At 43.4% G+C, this 25,719-nt stretch overlaps 1 protein-coding gene across 5 annotated transcripts; it reads right to left on the bottom strand.

Annotated features, from left to right (window-relative positions):
- Positions 1-24,583, bottom strand: TVP23C (trans-golgi network vesicle protein 23 homolog C). 5 transcript variants are annotated; one of them, XR_009530372.1, is made up of 11 exons: positions 24,392-24,442; positions 21,931-21,997; positions 21,366-21,448; positions 20,031-20,175; positions 15,985-16,074; positions 14,444-14,575; positions 9,670-9,798; positions 8,105-8,234; positions 6,818-6,975; positions 4,838-4,928; positions 22-42 (listed from the first exon to the last, which is right to left on the bottom strand). XR_009530372.1 is itself a non-coding variant. In XM_060081144.1 (8 exons), exons 2-8 carry the CDS (start codon positions 21,976-21,978, stop codon positions 8,208-8,210), a joined length of 654 nt encoding a protein of 217 aa, XP_059937127.1. In that variant the 5' UTR covers positions 21,979-21,997; positions 24,392-24,442; the 3' UTR covers positions 6,991-8,207. The 5 variants fall into 5 exon arrangements, 2 of the variants coding, with proteins under 2 accessions (XP_059937127.1, XP_059937128.1); XR_009530370.1 differs by having other exon boundaries at positions 1-42; positions 4,838-6,975; XR_009530371.1 differs by lacking the exon at positions 22-42 and having other exon boundaries at positions 4,458-6,975.
- Positions 24,584-25,719: the final 1,136 nt, after the last annotated feature.

The following is a 25,719-nucleotide window of genomic DNA, read 5'->3' as shown; positions in this document are numbered from 1 at the left end:
CGTGAAGACTGGTCCATAGCATTGTTGGATTTCAACAACTATCTGAAAAACATAAATAACAAGATGTGCTCTGAATAGAAAATAAATTGTAAATGAACACTACAGTAAGTTACCAGCTTATAATCTTACAATCTCTAACTTGTTCTAAGCAAAATAAAAAATAATCAGCATTCTTTCCTGCAACTGATGGCTTTTCTCCATTTGAATTCTCCATGCCACATATTGGATGGGAATCTAAATCATAAGGAGGCCACTCAACCAGGGGTTAGACCTCCTGACTGCTCTACCTTTAACTAGCTAAGCAACTCTGTTTTCCTTTCTGAGTATGGTACCATTACGGAGTGCTTACCATATGCTTGGGACTATGCTGAATATTTTATACGGATTATCTCACTTAATCATTAAATTATTAATAGTGAACCACTAGTAATAATGATTAGTGAGTTTTTTATTTCTCTCTTCAATCCTCTGACCTTTTGCTTCATGCATTTTGGACCTCTGTTGTCAAGTGCATATATGCTTATAATTGTTATGTCTTCCTGATGGATTGACCCTTTTATCAGTATGTAATGTCCTTGTCGCTTGTAACAATTCTGTCTTAAAGTCTATGTTGAATGTGTCACCTGACCTCATGGTTTCTGATGAGAAGCAAGCTTTTAATCTTATTGAGCATCCTTTATATGTGATGGATTGTTTTCTCTTGCTGCTTTCAATATTCTGTCACTGGCTTTTGACAAATTCAACTATGATGTGTTTAGATGTAGATCTCTTTTGAATTTATCCTTAGAATTTGTTGCACTTCTTGAAAGTGCAGATTAATGTAGGGTTGTTTTGTTTTTTTTTTTCCAAGTCTTTCATGAAATTTGGGAAGTCTCCAGCCATTAATTCTTCAAATATTCTTTCTGCCTTTCTCTTGTCTCCTGGGACTCCCATAACATATATGTTGGTATGTTTGATGGTCCCACAGGTCCCTTAGGCTATATTCACTCTTCATTCTTTCTTTCTGCTCCTCAAACTGCATTATTTCAATTGTCCTATTTTCAATTGTTCTCTTTCATCTGTTGAACTTCTCTAGTGAATTTTTCATGTCAGTTACCATTTTCAGTTCCAAAGGTTTCTATTTGCTTCCTTTCTATTTTTAATCTACTGATATTTGCATTTTGTTCATAGCTCATTTTCCTACTTTCTTTTAGTTATTTGCCCAAAGTCTCTCTTAGCTCTCTGAACATATATGATAGCTGATTTAAAGTCTGGGCTTCCTCGGGGAAGGTTTCTGTTGAATTTTTCCTGTGTACGAGCCATTGTCTTGTTTCTTTGCATGTCTTATAATTTTTTGCTGTTGAAAACTGGAGGATTTCAGTAATACAAGGTGGCGACTCTGGAAACCAGATTTGTGGCCCCTTCCCTTTAATGCTTATTGTGGTGGTGGCTGCAGGTTTTTTAGTGACTTTCCAGAACTAATTCTGTAAATCCGTACTCTTTGTCATGTGTAGCCACTGAAATCTCTACTCAGTTAGCTTCATCTTCAGCTAATAATCAGGCAGATATTTCCTTAAGCACCTGAAATAAGTCTTCTGCCTTTTGCTGAGGGGCTCATGTGTATTGGGACACACCTTCAACACTCCAGAAGTTTACAACTCTACCTAAGCCTTTATTTCCTGTCTGTGCAGAGCCTCAAGACCATCTAGAGATGAGGGCCTTTTTGGGTCTTTCCTGGGCATGCAAATCCTGCACATGCATGTGACACATAGTCGGGTGCTTGCAAATATACATATAATTCCTGTATATGTGGCCACTACAAAGCAGACTAATGCAGCTGCAGTGGTTTTAACTTGCAATTCAAATGCCATGAGCAACACTGACATGAAAACTGGTGACAATTTTCAAACTGGTGAGACACTCTTGGTAAGGTACTGAAAGAGTACAACCTTCCTTTACTTGATAGTTGCGTTTTTGGGTAAGTCAAGTGTTGCAAATCTGCAACAAAAAAGGACTTACAGCCTACGCTCAGATAATTATTAATCAGTGTCAATGCTCACCAGCTAGAGACCATGCGGAACAGAACTGTGGTTGAACCAAAGTGGGTTTATTTGCACAAGGAAGACCACACACCATGGGGTGTCTCAGTACAAGGGTGCTAGGACGGGCTTATCAGAGAATTTGGGCCTGTGATAGGGGATTTCAAGCAGGGTTCCATGAACCATAGTTTTACTCCAGATTGGGTGCTTTCAGAAAGCAAAGCAATTCTGAGTAGGTATCTTGGTAATTTTCATCTAGGTGGTAGGGAGAACAGAGTGGTCTAAGACCACACTCAGCAGAGCAGCAGCAGTCTCCGCATAAGCCAGGAGAGGGGGTGTTTGCTCATGTTTTGTGGTTTGCACGGTATTTTTGTTTCTATGCTCCAACATGACTACAAAGCATCCTCATTTTTGTCTTGCTGCCTCATGGTCACAGGGCAGCCTTGTCAGATGTTGGTGTCGTAGAGAATTACTCATGTTCAAAGAGAACACCAGAGCCTAGCTGTAAGGGCCAGGTCAGCCTCCAGCTGACAGCTGTCAGGGGTTGCTTTTCCTTTCTCTTTATAGCAGGACTGTCACGTACATAATTTTCATGGGACACATGGAAGCTATAGAGATGTAGGACAATTTGGGGTTGTACAGGACTGTCCTATGCACTACAAGCTCCAGGCATCCCTAGCCTCCGCCCACTAAAATAACCAATTATCGTGCTAACCAATGATTAACACATTTACAAAAACACCCTCCCTTGGGGATGGCACCACCTCAAGAGAACTCTTGAGGGTGTAGGCTCTAAATATCCTAAATCCAACCCCCAAATCACATTAAAGTAAGAATATATACGTAAGAGTACAGCAGCCTACGCCCTCACAGAACTATTTCACCAAATAGTGCTTTAATGGCTTTGCATCAAAAGTTGGCTTTAAAAAGGCCGTCCAGATCCAAGGCTATTTATTTACTGTAGAAACGGTGCCACTGCAGCAGCCGGTGCCCTCTACATAAAGCCCCCATGAGAAGTATGTGGTGGGCGCTGCCAGTTTCCTACCCAATGTCCCTTTCTCCCTTCTCCCCTAACAAAACCTCACTTTTACTCAAGGCAGCCATGTGCCCACCTTCATACCTGCTTTTCCAGACTTCCATACACCTGGGTGACACCACTTTGGCCAATGAGATGTAAGCAAGCAGAAGCAAAAGTCTACAGTGGTTTCTGAGAAACCTTTTGCTTTTCTGCTAAAAGGGAATAGATAGGACGGGAACCTCCACTCTCCTTCCTTACTTATAAACAGATGAGTCATCTTCAGCTGTGACAGTCATCTTGTGACCCTGAGGCAATGAGCATGGGGACAGAAACCAGCTGAGGAACCGTTTAGTAACTGCATCAACACCAGCAAGTGCCCACTTTTAGACTTCCTTTGTAGAGAAACACACAAACCCTTTTTTTGTTTAAGCCACTATTATTTGTGGAATTTCCTGTTACTTGCAGTTGAACAAATTACTAATAAAGAAAACAGTTAAACATCAGATAACTTAAGGAATAAGAAATGGAGGTTTATGTTAAGCCTTTAATGTTACAACCAAGTAGGGGGGAAAAAAAGTGCTCAAACTATATGAGGGGGAGGGGTTTGAGTTAAATCTTCATTTTTCTTAGCAGGAAGCCAACAGCTACTATAGAAAGTTGGTAAGTCAAGAAACACTGTACAAACAATAAGCATTTTATTTAGTATGGAAGTAAATACCCCAAAATACAAAACCTGCAGCAGCTGAAGATGTTTGCTTCTGGGAAGCAGAACTCAGAGTGGGATAAGACTTGCATTTCTTTGTAGCCCTTCGGTTTTCTGACCATGACTGCTTTAATTATTATTTTTTAATTAATCGTAGTGGGGAAAAGTTATATATAAGACTACATTTTTTCTTGGCACTAAATTTAACTTCTTCAGGAAGTGACAGGATTGCTCTTTTCCTTTTAGAATAACAATATTAAGGTTTTAAGGAATGTTTCCTGCTTCTCACAAGAATTTGATATTATTTCGACTTTATTTTTAATTGAAAAATGTATGTGACATATGATTTGAGAAGGTGTTCCTCAAAACCAGGCAGACTTTGGTTTCACCTTCCCAGCAGTGGTTTGCAGCAAACAGTGGCTCGGGGGCTCCTTGGAAAATGGTAGTTAGGGCTGAGCAGGTGATTCCAGAACCTCCAAACCTGTTTCCTCTAGAGCAGCTCTGCTTTGCTCATTATAGATATTCAGCTTTGACACAAGACTTAGAAGAAAGAGCTCAACTAATTTGAACATCACTGCACTGCCACGAAAGTTAGCACAGCTGAACCTGACCTGCAAACATACTCAGTTTGACTTCACGTTTGTTTTCTTTTAAAATTTAATTTATAAACATTAAAAGATCAGATTTCATATAAACATCCAGATTTTCCATTCCTCTTAAAAAACTGAAAACCCTAGCAACACAGGAACCACACTCCTGAGTGGCAACAAGTGGCTGGAAATGAGAAGCTCCTGTCCCTTTAGATGGAGGTGGACTCTCCTAGTTGAATTTTCACCTGGTCAGCTTCACCTGTCTGTTCTGATCAGAATTGGTGATGCTGCACTAAGGGACCAGATTCCAATTTCTTTCCTTGCAAAAGGAAATAGCATGGAACAGTGGAGGAATTACTGAATTAGGACTTAAAAGTTTTCTGAGTATTACTTGTCAGTTGTGCACCTATATTCGTCAGAAGAGGCTATTACGTTGTGTTATGTTATGGAAACAAATTAACCAGGAAATCAAGTGACTTCACACACCAAAAGTTTATTGCTCACTTACGCCATTCGTCCAACAGGAGCAGGTGGGGGATTCTGCTCTACAAGCCACCCAGGGACCCAGCTGGCCGAGGCACCATCTCGAGCACCACTGGCTGCCACAGAAGGGAAGAAAGATTAGAGACTCTCACATCAGTTTCACCTTCCTCACCCAAAAGCGATGCAGGTCACCTTCACTCACATCACACGGGCCATAACTGATCTCATAGCTTCAATTAATTAGGGAGCTGGTGGGAAGTACAGGAGAACAAAGGGAATACTGGGGGAGCATCACTGTCTCTACTACATGCAATCGTCAGTAAATTATTTTACTTTTCTCCGTCTTAGCTATTCATCTGTAACATGAGGTTATTCATGATCTCTCCTCCTTCTAGAGGTTATGGGGGAAAATCAAATAAGGTAATAGACATAAAGGAACTCTGAATGAGCTCTGAAGAGTTTTACAAATTTAAAGGACCACAGTAGGGACACCATGGTGGACTTACTGTGCCATCACCTCCACACAACCACACACACCCTTGCCTGTGTTTCAGAGCTGTGGGCCAAATAACAGGCACACTGGGGGCTACAGAATGCAATGTTACTTTCATTTTAATTGCACCACTCAGTCAGTTCACCTGTGCTCAAGGCTGACCAGGGAAGATAAAAAAGAAAGCAACACCTGCTACCCTCGGTCTCTTCAAGTAGTTTTCCAGTCTTGAGAGGACTATGTGTGGCAGATTTTACTTTCCAAAGATGGCTGCTTTATCCCCTCCCCGTGAACTCAGGGGGACCTTAGTGGCTGCTTCAACCAGAGTATGGCAGAAGTGACACTATGTGAACCCCGAGACTAGTCATAAAAAGTCACACACTTCTCTGGCTCCCTGGGGAAGCCTGTCTTAGACCCCAGCTACCAGGCTGTGAAGAAGCCCAGATGAGCCTCCACAGAGAGACGACCCAAAGGTCACAAATGTGGGTGTTCCAACCAGCAACCTGGCTGAGGTTCAGCTAACAGCCACCATCAATCTCCAGACCCGTGAAGATGCCCCCAGATGTTTCCTGCCTCCTGGCCAATGTGCAAAACCCAGCCTTCAAATCTCTCAGCCGAGCCCCAGACTGTGCAGCAGAGGAAAGCTGTCCCCACTAAGCTCCACCCAAATTCCTGACCCACAGCTTGTGTAAGCATAAGAAAATGACTGTTTTACACTGCTAAGTTTTGGGGTGAATTTTTACGCAGCAACAGCATCTGGAACAGCTGGACTTGGTAGCATCTATAATATTAGCTTAATTACCTCACAGAGAAAAGAGCAAATATGTATTTGATGAACTATTACATCTCAAATACTATACTAATGGAAACAATTATGGGGGCTGCTGAAAATATACTGTATTGATAAGAATTCACTTAGGCTGTAGCAACAGAAAAACCAAAGCAATAACACTTAAACAAGACAGAAGTTTGTTTCTCATTTAAAAATTCAGACAGGCAGTTCAGGGTTGCTGGCTCCATCAGAGGGAACTCAATCTCTACCTTATTTCTCTGCTGTTCTCAAAATAAGGCTTCCACCCCATCGTCCATGACAGCTGTTCAAGCGCCATCTATTCTGTCAACATTTCAGCTAAGAGGGGTGAAAAGGGGAGGGGACGCGCATGCCGGCCTTCTAAGAATACTTCCTGGAAGCGTAGCCAAGGTGCAGCAAGAAAATCTGGGAAAAACTGTCTTTGTTGCCATGTCCTGGCTCATAAGTGGGAAATGAATAGAAGGGAAAAATGAATATTGGGGGATAAACAGTAGGTCCTGCCACGTGCATATTCCAAAATTCAATTCATATTTGGTTTGGGATTGCAGCCTCAAATAACAATAGTTACCTCAAGAGCAACCCCCCCCATGAGACTCTCAGCTCTACAGACTGACACCAGATCTTTCAGGTTAAATAAAAACATTTACACAGCATCCACTTTCCTCACCAGACAAGTATAAATAAAATGGGAAACAAGCACTTACCAAATTAATGACTTAGTAAATTAATGATTCGTACGAAAGGAAAGGACATTTAGAGACAAATATTTCCTCTAAAATCAGTAATATGTCCTGATGGGTCTTCCTGTAATCAGTGTCTCCTTGGGCAAGTCAGTCAATAACCTGAAGTCCTGTTTCGTCACCTATAAACCGGCATCACACATAACAGGCTTGTCGTGAGGATCAAATGAGATTACGAGTGTCAAAGTGCTTTGTAAGCAGTAGAGTTTTATACAAATATAAAGTTATGCACCTTCAAAGCTATCACGCCAATAAGATACATTCAATTAAACAAAACACCTTCAAAAAATTTTTAACAATGTATAAATACAATCACAAAATAACCTATCTGCCGATTAAAACAAAATTTACAGTACCTACAACAGAATTTACAGATGCCTACAACAGTTTGCGGATTGTTACATATATTGTTTTAAGAAATACCATTAATACAAATACATGATTTACGATATCCCCATTATAGCAAGAAAAAAATAGATTCGTAAAATAAAACGTCTTTTAGGCATTTACAATGCCAAGTACTGAAATGATTATTCTCACTATGACATAAGAATAATACTCTTTCAGTGGTAAAAGATAGATTTCATTAGGCCAAGGACCACTGAAGAGCTTCTGGAAGGTTCCAAAGTAAAATCTGGCTATCTTTCCCCAAAAATAAATAGAACAGCAGCAATGCCTACGTATCCCATGAACATAAACTATGAAAATTCCTTTTATATTAACTAGGCCTTAAGTACGTGACTCATTACAAATAAAAATAACAAAATTTTAGAAACTAGTTAACACCAATAGCCCAAATTTGGTTTTTACCTGCCTGTAAACGCCTAGGATAAGAAGTTTCATCATGAAGTTTCATCATATATATTAAGTGTAAAATTAACATTATTTCTAACTCTCTATATAAGCCAAAGTGCTCACTCTTACCATGGAAGCAAAACCTAAAATAATCTACAGAAATAGTATGTAAACACAGAGAGTTTTGAGATAGACTAGGAACATACTCCTTGTTCTGTGGATCAAAATGCAAAGGTCTCCATTCTATATGGGCATGAACACAAACACTTTGTTAATTTAAGACACATGGATCTTACACGACTTTGTGCATACACATATGTACACCATGAACCAAATGTTAACAATGTTTCTAGCTACACCACACCTTCAAGCCCCATATGCTAGAAAGTAAAAACTTAATATGAAAACTACTTCTCCTTTTTTTTTTAAAGTAAACTTTAAAATGGAAAAACAAACCCAACACTCCTCTTTGCAATAGGTACTGAGTTCTAAAGGTTCACAGTCAAGACCCCCTTCAGTCGTTCCCGATGGAAAGAACACGCAGGTTCCCTCACTCTCTTCAGGAGGTCTGATCGTCTCCAGTGGTCTGCAAAAGAGAAACAACTCCTTAACACTAAAAGCTATTTTACTTGCAAGAGAAACAACTCCTTAACACTAAAAGCTATTTTACTTAACATACCAGATTTAAAGCACTAGGAAAACATTTTGTAATTGCCAGCACAGCCAGCTACTACATTACCTGGCATCCCATGGCCCAATTACGTTAAAAATTACTGTCATGCTAGAGAAGTAAAGCAACGGGTCCACCCAGATGTCCAGCAAGTCACTCTCATTTTAGCAGAGCATCACCAAGTGCCATGAAAGTCTACTGACCCTGTCCATGTATGTCAAGCTCAAGGTTCAATTTCACCTGAATGCTGGTAATCGTAAGGGAAAAAAAACCTATTAAGCACACACTTGACAATTACCATGAGGTGGACCTTACCCAGCAAAGGTATACTGGGACTCTGCAAAAACCCTCAGGAGGAGAGTCATGTCCCTACAAGAATCCTCATTTTCCCTACTTCTTAACTTTTATATAAGAGAAACTGTACAGGAAACGGCACTGGATTGCAAGAGAGCTGAGTTAAGCCCTAGCTTTGCACCCTTTTGTTTCTGTATGTTCCTGAGAAGTCACTTAGCCTCTCAGGGCTTTAGTCACAAATGTAATCCTTGAACCAGCAACCTGGTTCCACCTGGTTCCAACCTGGTACCACCTGGGAACCTGCAAACACGTGACCTATGAGACCCGGCCCCAGGGCAACTAAGTAAGAAACTTTGCGGGTAGGATCCCACAATCTGTGCTCTAGCCCTCCAGGAGATTCTGATGCATGTCCAAGGTTGAGAACCCGTAAGTGTCCTGTATAACGTTACCTGCCCAACCTACTGCATGAACACAAACACGAGACATCACTCATACAAAGACCTAATCAATTTCCCAAAGGTTTTACCAATTCCTATTTACCTATGAATACCACTTACCCCATGGAAAACTCCGATTTAAATCTTCGTATCGGGGAACTATAGTAAAACCTATACATTCTTCAAAAACAAACCGAGTACTTTAAAACAATCTTTAACAATACGGTCTTATTATGCTTCTAACTTGTTCTTACTATAAAGCCTAAAACCATACAATATATTGATACATTCTTCAAAACTGTTCATTTAGAACACCGGAAGTAATGGAAAGCAATTGAACTTCAGCTAATTAAAAAAAAAGTTATTATCAATGAACATTTATCCCTCTGGTTTTAAAATAATTTCAGGATACCGACAATACATTTCTGGAATGCCCTATAAGCCTCCAAAGAGAAATTAAAATAACTTTATCATCATGATGTCATACTTAAATAAGTATGTCCCTTTAAAGACTTTTTTTAAAGTACTTCATAGAAATTAAACTCTACAAGAGTTAGAAATCATCACTGCATTAGTCACTGACCGCATCCAAATTACCCTAACATCCAGAAAACACTTACTTGTCTTAAAAACTGCTTTCCAAGGTACGATGTAGCCATGCTGGTTAAATTCTTCCTGCTGCCCACTTTGCACCTGATGTAGCCATACAGGTTGGCCCCTTGCAGCACCACACCCATGATAACCACCGCCTGGGAGAGAGGAATAACCAACAGTTACGGGCCTGACATTGACTGACCGTCTCTCTGCCATAAACAAAACGTGGAGACTGTCTCGGGAAAGAGCAGGAAGAGGAAGCTCTGTGAAGAGGGGTTGTGGCTGTGAGACTCCCGTGCACCCTCCCTCCCAGGGCAGACCCGTCCAATACGCACCCTGCACCACCCAACAAGCACCCATCAACACACATGCTCTGTGCCAGCCCCGGGGGTGCAGTGGGGGGACCATTCTCTAATATTTTCCATGGTTCTGTGAGTAAAGATATAAAAAAAGTAAATGAGACTCAGAAGGGGCTCAAATGTCAACTATTTCCCTAAGAATTTCAAAAGAATGGTCAAGAGATAGATCAAGTTCAACACACTGAAAGCACAAAGAGCTGAGTCTCTGCTCTATGCTAATGTGTGGGCAACACCTGGCGTCTAAGAAAGCAAACCGGTGCCTCAAGGTAGCAACCAACAGGGGTTTGCCTTCTGTGACAAGGAGATGGGGGGAAGGGCGCAGAGGGGGACACAGCATTAGGAAGAAATGCACTTCAGCAGAGTTGTTTTTTCCTTGTGGCCACAGTCCTATAGGTGACCCCACTAAGACCGCTAAGGACTGAGAATAAGAAACACAAGCCTACTATTTAAATATTATTAAAGAAAAGTTAATTAGAACAACATGAGGGGATCCCACGGTTAAATATTCTACAAAGCTTTTGTGTAAAGGGTCAGATAATAAATATTTTAGGCTCTGCAGGCCATATGGTCTCTGTTGCAAATACTCAACTCTGCCATTCTAGCCCCAGAGCAGCCACAGGCAATATGTAAACAAACAGGCAAGGCTGTGTTCCAACAAAATTTACAAAAACAGGCGTAAGGCCAGATTTGGCCTGCAGGCCACAGTTTGCCAAGCCCTGTTCTAGAATAAGCAAATGGTCTGCGTAGGCAGGAGGACCAACGGTCATCAAGCCCATCACCACAGAGAACAGTGGGTGGGGAAGCTTGAGGGACGGGATGCCCCCTTCCTACCCTGTGGTCTTAAAACAGGAGCCCAAACCACCTTTCACCCCCCCTCCCCGCTCTGCTTTAGGGAAGGAGAAACACTGCCACAGAAAGACTGGGCTGCCTCCCCAGAGAGAGGTGAAGGCTCCAGGGGCTCACAAACGATCTAAAGCAGGAGGGCAGAACCACGACAGAGCAACAAGAACTCCACTACGTAAGGAAAGGAACCCGGGCAAGGCAGCCGGCGGCAGGGCTGTGGTCCCCTCCTCACACCTGCGCCTTCAGTCAACCAAACCGCAGCTCACAGCAGAGCCCAGATGTCTCAGACAACAAGGAAGGCAGGCAAGGAGAACTCACCCACACGAAACCAACATAAAGAGAAGGTCTGGACAGAGCTGCCACTGCGAACAGGAGCAAAATGGGGAGGGGAACAGGGAAAGGCAGCTACGCAGAACCACAGCAAAAAACAAAAAGAAGAAAGGAACACAGTATGCAAAAGGCAGACGAAGAATCGATTCTAAAAAGAAACAGAGTCTACCAAAATAACAGCATTCCTGAAGCATATGTCACCCTACAGAAGAACCTAAAGATAAGAATTCAAAGAGAATGAAGGTAAGACAAGACACCAGAAGGAGTTGAAAACAGAGCTGGCAGAGCTCAGGAAACGCAGAGAAGCCCTTGCTAAAGCAGCCCACTCAGCTCTCCCTGGCACTCTCCACTCTGTTACCTTGTATCACCTTTCTAACAACCCTTATTTACTATCTGTCTACACTCTGCTCCGCTAGAAAGTGGTGCTATTGGAGCAGTCATCTTGTTTATCAGGCCCTTAATCATATCCCCAGTGCCCAGGACAGTTCTGGTGTATGGCAGACTCTTTTAAAAAGATGTGCTGAGTGAATAACCAGAAAGGAAAAAGATGAGAGACGAAAGCATTTAAGATAGTAGAGAACAGATAAAAATGATCCAACACAGAGGTAACTGGTACCTCAGAATTAGACACCAAAAAAACAGAGCATAAATAAATGTAAAGAGAACAGAAGATAATTTTCCTGATTCAAAGCAAAACCTGGGCCTGTATATTAGAGGGGCGCACAGTTTCCAGAAAAAGCAATACGGAAAGATAAACACAAAGACAATCTGGTTATGTATGCTATTTTAAAACTTCAAGAATGATTAACAAAAATTATTTGTCCAGGGAGAAAAATAATTCACTCCCTTACATGGAGGTTAAGTAAGCCAGGCCTCAGATTTCTCTACAATATTCAATATTAGAAAATGAGTAAGTAATGTCTTCTAAATGGTGAGAGAAAAAAGTTGTGACCCAAGAATATTAACTTAGCCAATTCTTTATTCAAGAATAAAGAATCTTTTTTCAAGAATGAAGAAATAAAGAATTTATTCAAGCATAAAGAGTTTATTCAGAAAGAAAAGAAAAAAGAAAAGTTTATTCAAGAATAAAGTCAACAGGCTCATATTCTTAAACATGACAGAGCCAAAGGAAAATAATACCCACAAGTTTTTTGAAAAAAATCACCCAACAATGAAATTCAGCCAACCAAGAGGTAAAGGAGAAGTTGCAATAAAAGGACTGAATCAATTTATTTAAAAGTAGATCAGGGGCCTCCCTGGTGGCGCAAGTGGTTAAGAGTCCGCCTGCCGATGCAGGGGATACGGGTTCGTGCCCCGGTCTGGGAGGATCCCATATGCCGCGGAGCGGCTGGGCCCGTGAGCCATGGCCGCTGGGCCTGCGCATCCGGAGCCTGTGCTCCGCAACGGGAGAGGCCACAACAGTGAGAGGCCCACATACCGCAAAAAGAAAAAAAAAAAAAAAGTAGATCAAAGACTGAACAACCAGTAACAAATATCGTTTCAAAAGGTAATTGTTATAAACCTTGACAACAAAAATAATACTGGAACAAAGAAAGCTCAGGCATAGAAAGGGAAGAAACAAAAGAGGGAATATAAGAGTGTTTATTTCATTCCCTTTCTAAACAGTCTCTAAGTCAATAAACAGGAGTAAGTATATTACTTAAAATAACTAAAGTAAGACTACAACCAACAAAAATCCAGAAGTGGAAGGAGGGAGGAAAGGTGGGAGAAGGCATGAATGTTAACTTTACATCTTTCACAGCAGGAAATCAAGACATTAAATACATTTCTTAATTCATGAAAGAAGGTATGATACATGAAATGCATGAAAGAGGGTTATGTGATACAGATAACTACTAGAAAAACTAAAAACAGAAAATAAACCTTCCAAATCTCAAAAGGGAAAGTATTTAGGTACGTGTATGCACAAAGGAAAAGAGAACCTATACAGCGAACTAGACAAGGAAATATTAAAAACAGGGGAAAAAAAACACAATTAAGGCCAAAATACATCTGATACCAGTAAGTATTAAGTGAGATAAAATCAATTATTAAAAGAATAAGACACACAGTTTGGGCTAAGTGACAGATTATATTTTCCAAAGATGGTGGCAACTGTACCTCCACATGCTCTTTCTTCTAGAATCTCCTTACTCCCCCATCAAGCTGTAGAGCCTAATTTCCATTCTCCTGAATGTGGACGGGTGCCAAAAGTGATGCTGTGACTTCTGAGGCTAGGTGGTTGTCATGGGCTGAACTTTGTTCCCCCAAAATGTATATGTTTACATATATATATATGTAATCCCAGGACCCCACAATGTGACTATATTTGGAAACAGGGTCTTTAAAGAATTAAGGAAAAATAAGGTCACTAGGGTGGGCCCTAATCCAATTATGACAGGTGCGCTTATAAGCAGAGGAGATTAGGACACAGACATGTACAGAGGGAAGACCACGTGAAGACACCGGGAGAAGACAGTCAACAAGCCAAAGAGACAGACCTCCAGAATTGGGAGAAAATAAATTTCTGTTGTTTAAGCCACCCAGTGTGTGATACTTTGTTATGGCTGCCCTAGCAAACTAATACAGTTGTACAAGGTAATACACCTTGTGAGCTAAAACACTCTCAACTGGAGCTGTGACCCTCCAAGTAAGCTGTGACCCTCCAAGTCTAACTGCCATGAGGCCACCAGACTGTAATGAAGCCCCAACCAGCAATGTGGAAAGACCGTGTTAAGAGGCCATGGGACCCCATAAAGAGGAGAAGCCTCACCAGCCCCCAGCCACTGTCTGACCACAAGTACAAAAGATCCCAAGCCAGAACTTTCCAGACAAGCCCTTCCCAAACTTCTGAACCAGTGAAACTGCAAGAGATCATAAGATGACTGTTGCAATAGATAACCAGAACAGGTTACCAACCAGTATTTTCAGAAAAGACCACTCTGTTAGTTCCAAACCAAGTTAAGCACGTTTGGAGTACACTGACCATCCCCAACCGACAAGATTATGTGATAAATGTGGTAATCACTGAACTAGATGGGCTAAATCAAATTCTGCTAAGCACTTGGAGAACTGGTGAGATGGAGTCTTTCACAGGACTCTGCTCTCTGTACTTAGAGAAAAGCAGAGTTGAGAAACCAAACTTGGGAAATACATGATGAAGCTGCCTATTCAAGATGGGTCCCTGAGGTTAACACAGGTGGTTGCTTATTATGATTGTCCATCGGCCACCTGAGTGGGTTACTGATAGCTCCACACTGATACTCACCAACCACTTCACTCTGAAGGAGAAGAGGGCACTAAAGGCAAATATTACCCACAGCACCGGACAGGCAATGAGTCCTAACCAGAAGATTCTTGATTCAGCCTCTGACACTGTTTTACTGTCTTGAGGAGAGGCCTACAAAAGAACATGAATTTAATAACCAATGTTCTGTGATATTTATCAGCAAAAAGTTTAACATTTTTAATGAAAAACCCCTTACCCTCAAATTCAAATAAATTAATACAGACAACCCAAGTCCCAAGTCAGAACGCCTACCCCTCGCCCCACAATCTCCCTCAAACAAAACAGTAGATCTACCACTATTGTAATTTTGGAACTGGTCTTAACATACTTTGTGTTAAATCGAGAATGTTTCATTTTCAGGGCAGAGTGGACAGTCTGTCATCACCCAAGACAGTAAGAGTGGCCTCTGATAGGTTTCTAGTCAATCCTTCTTGCACTTATACTGATTATTCATAAGCAGGCTTTGAAAGATGCCTTCTTAGGTGAGGATTCAGGAAATCAAGGCTATGGTCATCCTGGAGACTAAAAGGTCAAGTCAGGGTCCACAGGAAGAAATGCAGTCAAGGGATTCCGGACAATGACCAGAATGTCTCAGCAACACCCAGGAATTTAAAAGGGTGCTGAGTGGTTTCCAAGGTAGATTTTATAATATAAAGGACTATGGGCTCACTGAGCACAATGCTGCTTTCTGAGGAGTCCTAGTCAGGGCCTAACAAGCAGAGGCAAGCAACTTAATTGGTGCTGTCTCCAGGAATTCTGTCCTCTGGCTCCCAAACTGATTTCCACTACAGATAAGCAGGCTAACCCAAAACAGAGCAAGGTCCCCTAGGGCTTCTGAAGGCACAGCCTGAAGAACAGACTGCTCTCTGCTTAACTCAGATTTTCTATCCAGCTGCAAACCTCCTCTTTCTCCTGCCCACGAATGGAGGACCCCGGGGGCAAGGACAGAGGGAGCCACTGGAGGGAGCTACACTAGGCAAGGCACACAGGGCTGAGGGTCACAAACAGAGACCCTTCAGCAGCAACCCCCTGGGAGGCAGCTAAGCACACGGCATAAACCCTGAGCCCAAGCCCTCTCAGGGTTCTTTCCTGGACACGCCCTGTTTCCAGTCGGAACTAGAGAAACGCAAGGCAAGTTTAGAAGGCCATCTGGTTCTGTGCTATACCATGCCAAGCGATCTAGGGCGGTCCCTTATGTGTAGATGCATCTGAAGTGTTTAGGTAACTGACCCTTAAATACTCAAATGTATCTACACTTTTTTTTTTTTTTTTTTTTTGCGGTACGCGGGCCTCTCACTGTTGTGGCCTCTCCCGCTGCAGAGCACAGGCTCCGGACGCGCAGGCTCAGTGGCCATGGCTCACGGGCCCAGCCACTCCGTGGCATGTCGGATATTCTCGGACCGGGGCACGATCCCGCGTCCCCTGCATTGGCAGGCGGACTCTCAACCACTGCGCCACCAGGGAAGCCCTACACATAATTTTCTGAACGACGCTCAAAAAAAAAAACAAAGGCAGTTTACCTTCCTGGACTCAAACACCCAATGGCTTTTTCCATCTTCATCAATATGATTCCACCAGCGCAGGCCAACCATTAGTCTACCTGTGACATTCTGGTAAAGATTAATATATGCACACACATTTTAAAAACATTATTTACAGGTCTACCATAACATCGTATCTTAGTGTAACAGTTTACAAACAAGAAATCATCAACTTTCCCGCCATAATATCCAGTTAATGACCACTACGTACCAGGCCTGGACAAAAGAGTAAATAAAATGGCAATGGCAGGCCCCACAGGGGCAGAGGTGACAGGGTCAGCATACCCATAAACATTACCCTTCTTTTCCCTCACGAACTCTTGTCCTTCCTCCAGTTCCCTAATGTGTTTCTAAACCCCTTGCTCTTTAGCTACTGGGACCTACTTTTTCCTATATATCCTGACCACAGTACATATACTTTATAACTATGCATCTCTAAAAAAGGTTATGGACTGAATACTGTGTCTCCCCAAATTCATGGGTTGAAACTCTGCCCCCACCCCATCACCAAGTGATGGTATCAAGAGAGGGCCTCTGGGAGGTGATTAGGATTAGATGAGGCCATGGGGGCGGAGCCTTTGTGAATGGGATTAGTGTCCTCGTAAGAGTCAAGAGACAGCTTTCACCCTCTCTCTGCTCTCAGTCATGTGAGGATACGAGATATCAGCAGTTTGGAACCCGAGAAGGGCCCTCACCAGAGGCTGACCATGCTGGCACCCTGACCTTGGATTTCCAGCCTCCAGGACTTGGAAAAATAAATTCCTATTGTTTGTAAGCCACCCAGTCTCTGGTATTCTGTACAGCAGCCCAAACGAAGGCTATGGTTATAGGCACTGACCTTCATTCAGTACTTGAAATGCACCAAGCTCTTTCCCTCTTACTAATGTAACAAACTGCTTTGACAGCTTTCCTAACATAATGAAAGGAAAACAGAAGAGAAGAAGAGGAGCCTTAGAGACCAAACTTCATTTTGTAGAAACGTTACCAATCAAAGGCTAAGTAAAAGAGAAGAGCTGGCAAAGAAGACCGAGAACAGCCAGAGGTCTATTTTAGTGGCATTTTCAAATAACAGCTCTTAGAATAGTCTCAAACTCCTCCATTTTCCCATTTTCCAATTCTTTACTTCCTGTTTTTGTCATTATTAGTTTATTTTCCGAATTTCTCTCAAGCTTATTGTTTTTGTTTTTGAAACTTCTAGACCTCTAATAAAAGACTTTTGTCTATTGTTTTTCTTCTGAATTCAGCTTTAGACATGTTTCAAAAGTTTGAATGCAGATGATCATTATCATTAAGGTATAAATAATCTATATTTACAGTTTTTATTTCCTTTTTAAGCCAAGATATTTAGCAGAATGGCTCTTTTTAAAAATCCCAATTTTGACAACCATTTTTTTTTTATTAGTCTCCAGTTCTGTTGTACTGGACTAGAAAATGTAGCTGCTTTGGGCAATTTCTTTGGATCTTCTTCATAGTGATATTTAGTCAACTTCTGTACATGTTCCACAGAAACTGAACAAGAAGGTATTATGCCTCTACATACAGAGTTCCAAATACTGCTATGAAAGTGACCTTGTTATTTCATTCAGATCCTTCAAACCTTACGTATTTTTTGTTGCTCTGATCTGCAAAGACAATGGTTTGTTAGACTTCTATCACAACGGTGTTCCTCCATCTTCTCTAGTGTTTCTAGTAGTTTTTCACTATAGTTTGATGTGATGTCATTCTGTGAATGATCCTCACTGTGACTCATCAACTGACCTTTCTTGTTCCACTGAACGCTGTCTTACTCTCATTTCTGCTTTGTCTGATAATAATATAGCGTCAAGTTTCTTTTTGTTTGAATTGGTCTTATATTATCTTTGCCTTCTTTTACTTTTTCTAATGTTACAATTATAATTAGATCTTTTGGGTTGGACTTTGATTTTTGACCAAATCTAAGAATTTTTATCTTTAAAAAGAGGGTTTAATCAAATTACATCTACAGCTGTAACTAATGTGCTACTGCTCCCATCCCCTTGCACTCTGCCCTATGATATTTCAGGTTCCTGGACGCTTGCTTTGTTCTCCTTCTCTTGATGTATGTTTTAGTTGCTCCTGTCTTCTCCAATGTTGTGGAAGACACACAATGTTTTAAATTTTACTAATAGTTAGCATAAAAATTTGAAAACAACTATTTATTCTTTTTTTACTATATTTCTCAAAATAAAGAATAAGACAAAAGCCCCATATGGGTTATAACATTTAAGTTCCTTTCATTTTTTAAATAACTTTATCTTATTTATCTCTTATTTTTTTTAATAATTATCTCTTCTTTTGACAACTGCCTGGAGATTTACAACTACAACACACTGCTGTTCTAACTACATTCAGAACCCTGCACACCCCCTTCCCCAAGTCCATTTAATAATGGACTGGTATTCTGTACATTCTTGACTTCTTAATTTCATATCTCAATTGTCTGCATATCTGTAAGTAATTCTGCCACAGATGAAAGGGTATTTTTTAAGCCCTTGTTTTAAAAAAAAAAAAATGTTATCAGAAAATATACTTTCTGGCCACATTTCTTTTTTTTTTTAATTTGTTCGTGCTGCGGCTTGCATCCCGGTATCTCAGTTCCCTGACCAGGGACTGAACCCAGGCTATGGAGTGAAAGCCTGGAATCCTAACCACTAGGCCACCAGGGAACTCCCTCTGGCCACATTTTTTAAAACTCTAAACCCACAAGGATCTAATTATATAATTTTTGGAAATTACCAGGAAGAACTGACTGAAGGTGGTGTTCTATTTGGCTAAGCAGAAATTACATGAACAACAAAAAGAAACGTTCCTCAAAACAAAACTGTGACCTGGATACAGTGAACACTTTAGAGCATAAAGCAACAGAAGAAATTCAAAGAAATAAAAGGCAAAGAAGACTGTACAAAAGAAAAGCCTACAGGATACAGACCTTTGTAATCCTTACTCTCAGCATTTTGTGGCCTATGGAAACTGGCCACCACCAAGCCACCACTTCTGATATCTGTAACAATCAAAAGATCTAAAAATGGCTGGGTTGGTGGGCATGAGCAGACCTGTAACATCTTACTGGTTTTTGAATCAATATACATATCTCAAATTCCAAAAGTAGTTTTTGTCTTTTTTTTTTTGCCTTCAATTTTTCCCCCTACCATTTTATTATGAAAATTTCCAAACACACAGAAAAGTCAAGTTTTACAGTGAATACCCATATACCTATCACCTAGTGTCTACATTTAATATTTTACCATGGTTACTTGATCACATGCCCCTCTATTTATATACCCATCTCTCTATCCATCCATCCCTCTACCTACCACTGCCTCTGAGTTTGAACCATTCCTTACACTCTTTTCTATCCCCTGCAACAGGATCTCTCAGCCTCAGCACTATCCACATTTTGGGCCGGATGATTCCTTGATGTGGGGGGCTGTCCTGTGTGTGCACCTTAAGATATTTAGCAGCATCCCTGGCCTCTACCCGTGTGATACCAATAGCACACTTCCCCCACCCCCAGTTGTGACAACCAAAGATGTCTTCAGATACTGACAAACGAACGTCCCCCTGGGGGGCAAAACTGGACCTGGCTGAGAAACACTGCCCTCAAGCTCAAATAGGAGCCTTTGCAATGGTCGGTACTTGAGTATTTGTGGACAAACTACCCCGGGGCCTTATCTAGAAATCATACACGGCACAGCCGGAGGTGACCCTGAAGCAAAACCAGTGGTGAGGATTAGAAGCAATACACGTAGCCTGTAGCTGCTGGTCACATTTTTGTTTGTTTGTTTAACTTTAAAGCTGATGTAGGTTAACATAAAGCACAGACAAGTCAGTAAACCTACACGTGATCTGCCACAACTGGCACTTTGACACAGGCGAGGCCCAAGGTAACAAAAAGATAAATTAATACCAATCGGAAATACTAAGTGTCATTTTTTTTTTTTACTGTTTACACGTCATTCAATCTCATCATATAAACACGATTTTAAAATAAAAACAATCAAACCTACCTTGACTGCCCAAAAGTCACATGACAACAATAAGATAATTGTCACCATACAGGCAATAAAGCTGCTGCTGAACAATTCACAGAGAAGATAGACTATAATTGCACTGACTCGAAAGAATAAATGGAAAAATGATGCCACTGGGTGTCTGAAAACCAAAACATAATAAAAGAAATGCAATTACATTTACAACAGGTACTGTAGATGTAGATGAAAATGTTTCAGCCATAGCAGAACCATGCAGAGTCTTGCCAAAATAAAAGATGACTTGAGGAAGAAGCAAACCGCCTACCTCTCTTTTTTCATAAGTCCCATTATTTGACTAGGCCCTGCTGTCACAGAAAATACACTATGCAAACGTGACTTTAACACCTCATTGATTAGAAACTTTCACAAAATAAATAACAAGAAACTTTACCAAGCTTAGAGGAATTAGGAAACTACATTCTTAGGACTGACTCCTATTTTCACATGTCTAAAAATCATGCCCTAAGAATTTCTAGGCCCTCAGAAATCACTTCAGGCATTAAGACAAAGTAACCATCAGGCATAGTTGCTGTTTTATCAACAGCTTCGTTGTGATATAATCCACACGCCACACAATTCCCCTATTTAAAGGGTATAATTCAGTGATTTTTGGTATATTCACAGAATTGTGCAATTATCACACAATCAATTTTAGAACTTTTTCATGACCCCAAACATAAAGCCTATACCCACGGGCAGTCACCCCCCCATTTACCCCAATCCCACCCCTCTCCAGTCCTAGGCAACCACTAATGTACTTCTTGTCCCTATAGATTTGCCTATTCTGGACATTTCACATAAACAAAATCATATAATACATGGTCTTTTGTGACGGGCATCTCTCACTTAGAGATGTTTTCAAGGTTCAGGTAGAATTTGATTTCATCAAGTGAATTTCTTTAGCGGTAACTGAGTTTGGGATAGAAATATATTTGGCTTGATATTCTCACATTAGTTGATACAAAAGATACAATTCTGAAATTTGCATAATAAATCAACATGTAATGTATCTACAGAAACTATCTAAAGAAATGGTGCATTCTTGGTACAAAAGTCAGAATTAAAAATACCAGTGTTCAAAAAATTGGATTTGCAGATTGAGAAAACTCAGAATTGCATAAAATGCCGTATGTCAATTATTACCAGGGAAAACGTGAGATGTCACCTCATCTCAGACTAAAGAGCAAAGCAGCAATACACAATATTCACCAGCACATCACAACCACTCTGCCCCGAACCCCGTCGCTGGCACCAGGCAATGGACAGAACAGCACCAGACACTAACCCGAGTCTTGTAACTTATCGTTGTACCTGATTTTGGATTTTTTTGGTCTACTAGTTGTCTCCTCTTCTGCATCAAACAGTGAAACATCTTCAATGTCATCATTACTGTCCTGATAGGAAAAGCAAATATTCATGAAGCAGAATGAAACTCTGTATCGCATGCCTACTACATGCAAGGCAGCACGCTAGTCAATACGGAAGATGACAGTAGGACGCGGTCACGGCCACCTGGAACTCACAGCCTAGGGAAGGGGCGAGGGCAGTTCCCTCCCCAAACCCTGATCACCTGGCCAGACCCCACGTGGCAACCCAAGCACCTGCCGTCTCCATCCCACCCAAGAAGCTGCCAAGCGCAAACTCAATGCAGCCACCCTCAGGGGGCTCTCCCAGGTCAGAGAAGGCTGAGGCTGCCGAGATAAACTCACTGTCTCTGGCTCCTCCACAAAATCATCTGACTGCAGCTTTGTTTTCCCGACCCCTTCTCACAACTCTGTCCCCTTTTCTCCAAGGCTAAACCAGCTACTTGTAGTCAGAATCCCTTCTCTCCCCGCCTCCTTGGGGGCGTGTTCCATCACTCTTCCCCTTTATTTACAGTTTCCTGTATCTTCAGGTCCTTCTGGTGGATCTTTCTCATCAGCATACAAGCTTCTTCAGGTGTCCTTTACAGCGTGAAGAGATGTTTTAATGTCCTGATGCTGAATCTCCCTTCTGTCCTCTACTTCCCTTCCCTCCTCAACCTCAGGTCTCTAAGTGGTTCGCACCTCAGCTCACTGCAACTCACCTGCAGCCTCAGTCACGCTTCACACCTTCGTGTGAAGGTGCCAGTCCCTTCACAGTGCCAGCCCCTCCCCACTCACCTGCCATCTCTGGCCTCACACCGGCTCCACTCCAGCCCCTCATTACCCGGAGTATCCCCCTAAATGGAGAGCATACCATGTCACCCCCCTGCCCAAACTGTTCAGTGGCGCCCCTCCCTGTACAGGCTAAGACTTAAATCCCTCAGGCACAGCAAACCAGAGCTCGTGGCAGCTCAGGACCTGATCCCGAGCCCACCTCCCGACAACGCCCCCTCCCACTGAGCACTGCAGCAACGCTGTCACTACCTGCTCTGGGAAAACACTTCGGGCCCTCCCACCTTTCTGCCCTTCATGTTTTCTCTACCCAGCAGCTCTTCCCTTCCCCATCCCCTATGAAGCGGACCATCAGGCAAATGCCAAATCATCTTTCAACTTTCAGCTCAAATACTGCAACAGCTGAGAAACTTGCCCTGAAATCCCCAGGCATCCCCCTTCCCACGTTCCCACAGCACCTGGGCAAATCTCCGCTTGAACGATTATCTCGGGATATTCTTACTGCAAGTCTACTCCTACCTCCTCCTAGACTCCAAGCTACTGGAGGGCAAGTTCCGTCCCTGCATTGTAATAAATCCTAGTGTCTAGCCGAGCACCAGGCCAGGTGCTACAGTATTTGTTGAAGGCATGAGCTAATAAACAAAGGAGCAATCACCTACGACACGTGGCAGACTGTGATCAGTGCCAGAAGTAACGTGAGCGCAAACAGGAGCAGAGGGAGGGACAGGCTGTGGGGAGGCTTCCAGGAGAGTTCACCCGCTGGGCCTCCCTCTGGCCCCTTGACTAGGTATCTGTTCTCAGGCACAGAAGTGGGAACACACAGAGTATGTATGGAGAAAGCCCTCAGAGTAAACGAAGGTGGAAGAGTGGAGGAACAGCTGAAGCTAGAAAATGTAAAATGGATTCACATCTATGAGACCAGTGGTCTCCACCTTGGTGACTGGCTAGAATTCTCTGGGGGTACTTTATTTAGGCAAGAGGGGATGGAAACCAGTGCACAAGTAGAGGGCTCGACTTAAGAAGGCAGCACTGGGACTTCCCTGGCGGTCCAGTGGTTACGACTTCGCCTTCCAGTGCAGGGGGTGTGGGTTCGACCCCTGGTCAGGGAGCTAAGATCCCACATGCCTCGTGACCAAAAACCCAAAACATTAAAAAAAACAAAAAACAAAAACGCAGCACAGACAGTGCAGTTACATAAAACAAAGGCAGAGTAAACAAGAGATTACGAGGAAAGCTGGAGATGGCAGGTGATGCGGACACCGAAGGCTTCCACCTTCTCAGTGAAATGAGGAGCAAGGCTAGGGGCTGAGAGCAGATCAGGAAGAAACGCTGAAGGTCTGAGGGAGAAGCCCTGGAGAGCAGCCTAGGTGGGAGGGAGAGGGGGCTACGGAGGGGGCAGGGTGACTGCCTGGCGGCCCTAAGGGCTCGCTTGAGGTGCCTGGCCACACGCTTAAGTGGGAACAGTCAGTGCCGTTGTGTGTTTTTCTCCAGCCTCCTTCAGCCGGGGCGCAGGTGCAGACCATCACCGGATATTCCCCACTCAGGTCACCTCCCCGGAGAAGCCCTTTCCGACCCTAAATCCCGAGAGCGACCTATTCGCAGACACCTGCTATCACATCACCCTGGTTCTGTGATCGCCCTGTGAAAACTACCTTCAGTCTTCTAACTTACCTTGCCTCCCCACCTCCGGCACCCTCCAATTCACCCTCCGATTCAGGGCAGGAAATCGTCTGTGCGGTTCGCAGCCCTTCCCCGGGGCCCAGCACAGTGCCTGGGCCACAGTAACCCCTCAAGAGGAAAAAACGCCTACAAAATCTAACTAAAAGTGTAACTTTTTAAAAACAGGAAGAAACTACGAAATGATTCTTACTAATCTCTGGTCCTACACGTGAGGGCTGTAATTAGCTCGGAGGAGCAGATGCGGTCACGAGAGTGGACCAGCCACCTCCAACGCTGCTGTGACAGCACAAACTTGAACGCGAGGCCGGGGGGGGGTCCCCTAATCCCACGTGCAGGGCGGCGGCCCCCCTCCCCTCGCCTGGCCACACACGGCGTCTCCGCGGCCGCCCGCCCGGGCGCGACCCCGCGCCTCTCACACCCGCGCCGACCCTCAGCGCAGCCCGGACCCCGGCCCCGACCCCGCCCGCCGCCCACCCGCTCCTCCTCGGGCTCCGGCAGCGGCCCCGGACGCTCTGCACGCACCCCTCACACCTTGCAGGCCTGGCCCAGCCGCCGCGGCCCTCTCTCCGAACCCACAGCCCCTCACCTGCTGCAACATGGCGGCCCACGCCAGCCCCACTTCCGGGAGCCACGTCAGCGCCGCAGCCGCGGGCCGGGGACCAGAACAGACGAGGAGGGTTCCCTCCGGGCCTGGAGGAGTCGGAGTAACAGCGGAAACCCGACCCCACTTCCGCTTCCGGGCCCTCAGGGGAGGAGCAAGTAGGGCTGGGGGCGAGCGTGAGGGCGGGGCGATTCGGAGTGGGAGGATTGGGGCGGGGCTAGAGAGGGCGCGGGGGCGGGGGCGGGCGCGGGCGCGGGGGCGGGCGCGGGCGCGGGGGCGGGCGCGGGGGCGGGCCGAGAAGCCAGGACTCGGGCTGGGGCACGGGCTAGTCCAAGCAGGAGAGGAAAGTAAAAGATGCTGCTTTAGGGACTTAATGGCTTGTCACCTGGAGATGTTGCTGCTGCCTACAGAGTGTCATTCCGCTAGTGTGAATGTCCTGAGGGCAGGGGTGGGGGTCAGGGGCATGATTATTCCATAGTTTTCATTTCGTTTGAGTGTTTTACGATGACGTGTAATTCCGTACAGGATTACTTTTGTACCTTAAATAGTGGAAGCAGTTGAAGAAATAAATGTCCTCCTGCGAAGGGGTAAATGTTAAGAAGAACGAGGCAGGAAGACCCTAAACGTGGCGGATCTTATTAAGGGAGAAAGATAGACCTGGAAAACAGTAAGGAGAGAGGCTGAGAGCGAGGGCCCCGGAGTCTGAGCCCCCTGGGTTTGAGCCCGTCTACTCCACTTAACCAATTTTCTAGCTAACCTCTATGTGTCCTTCCCTTCCTCAGTAAGGTGATGATAATGGTATCCCTACAGTGTCCATACCTACTCAATAGATGTTATTCTTATTACGGTTTTAAGTTTAGCCGCGAATATTGTGATCTTGTCCCTTGAAGGAGCTGAAATTCAGGGACTTTATGTCATCTTTGAAACTGTGATTATAACAATATCCTATCTGCCCAGCCTGCTGTCAAACTGCTGTTGGAAGGCTCATGGAATAATGTGTAGAAGCACGTTTCCTTAATTGAAGGGATTCTTTCCATTCAAATCACAATTTTTACATGGCTGTTTGCCAGTGCTACTTTAAACCTGATTTCCTAATAATGGAGAAAAAATTCTCCAGGGAGAGAAAGCTAGGCAAATGATGGTATTCCTGCACCTGGAGGTGAAAGCGGAGGCTGGGAACAGGTGGCCTGTGCATCTAGCCTACCCATGCCAGGGTTTTGGTGGCCCACTCAGTGTGTGTGTGGGTTGT

The sequence above is a fragment of the Mesoplodon densirostris genome, chromosome 18, assembly GCF_025265405.1.
Source record: "Mesoplodon densirostris isolate mMesDen1 chromosome 18, mMesDen1 primary haplotype, whole genome shotgun sequence".
Classification (NCBI taxonomy): domain Eukaryota; kingdom Metazoa; phylum Chordata; class Mammalia; order Artiodactyla; family Ziphiidae; genus Mesoplodon; species Mesoplodon densirostris.
Note: the sequence above shows the minus strand (reverse complement) of the source record. Positions and strands in the feature narration are given on the sequence as shown.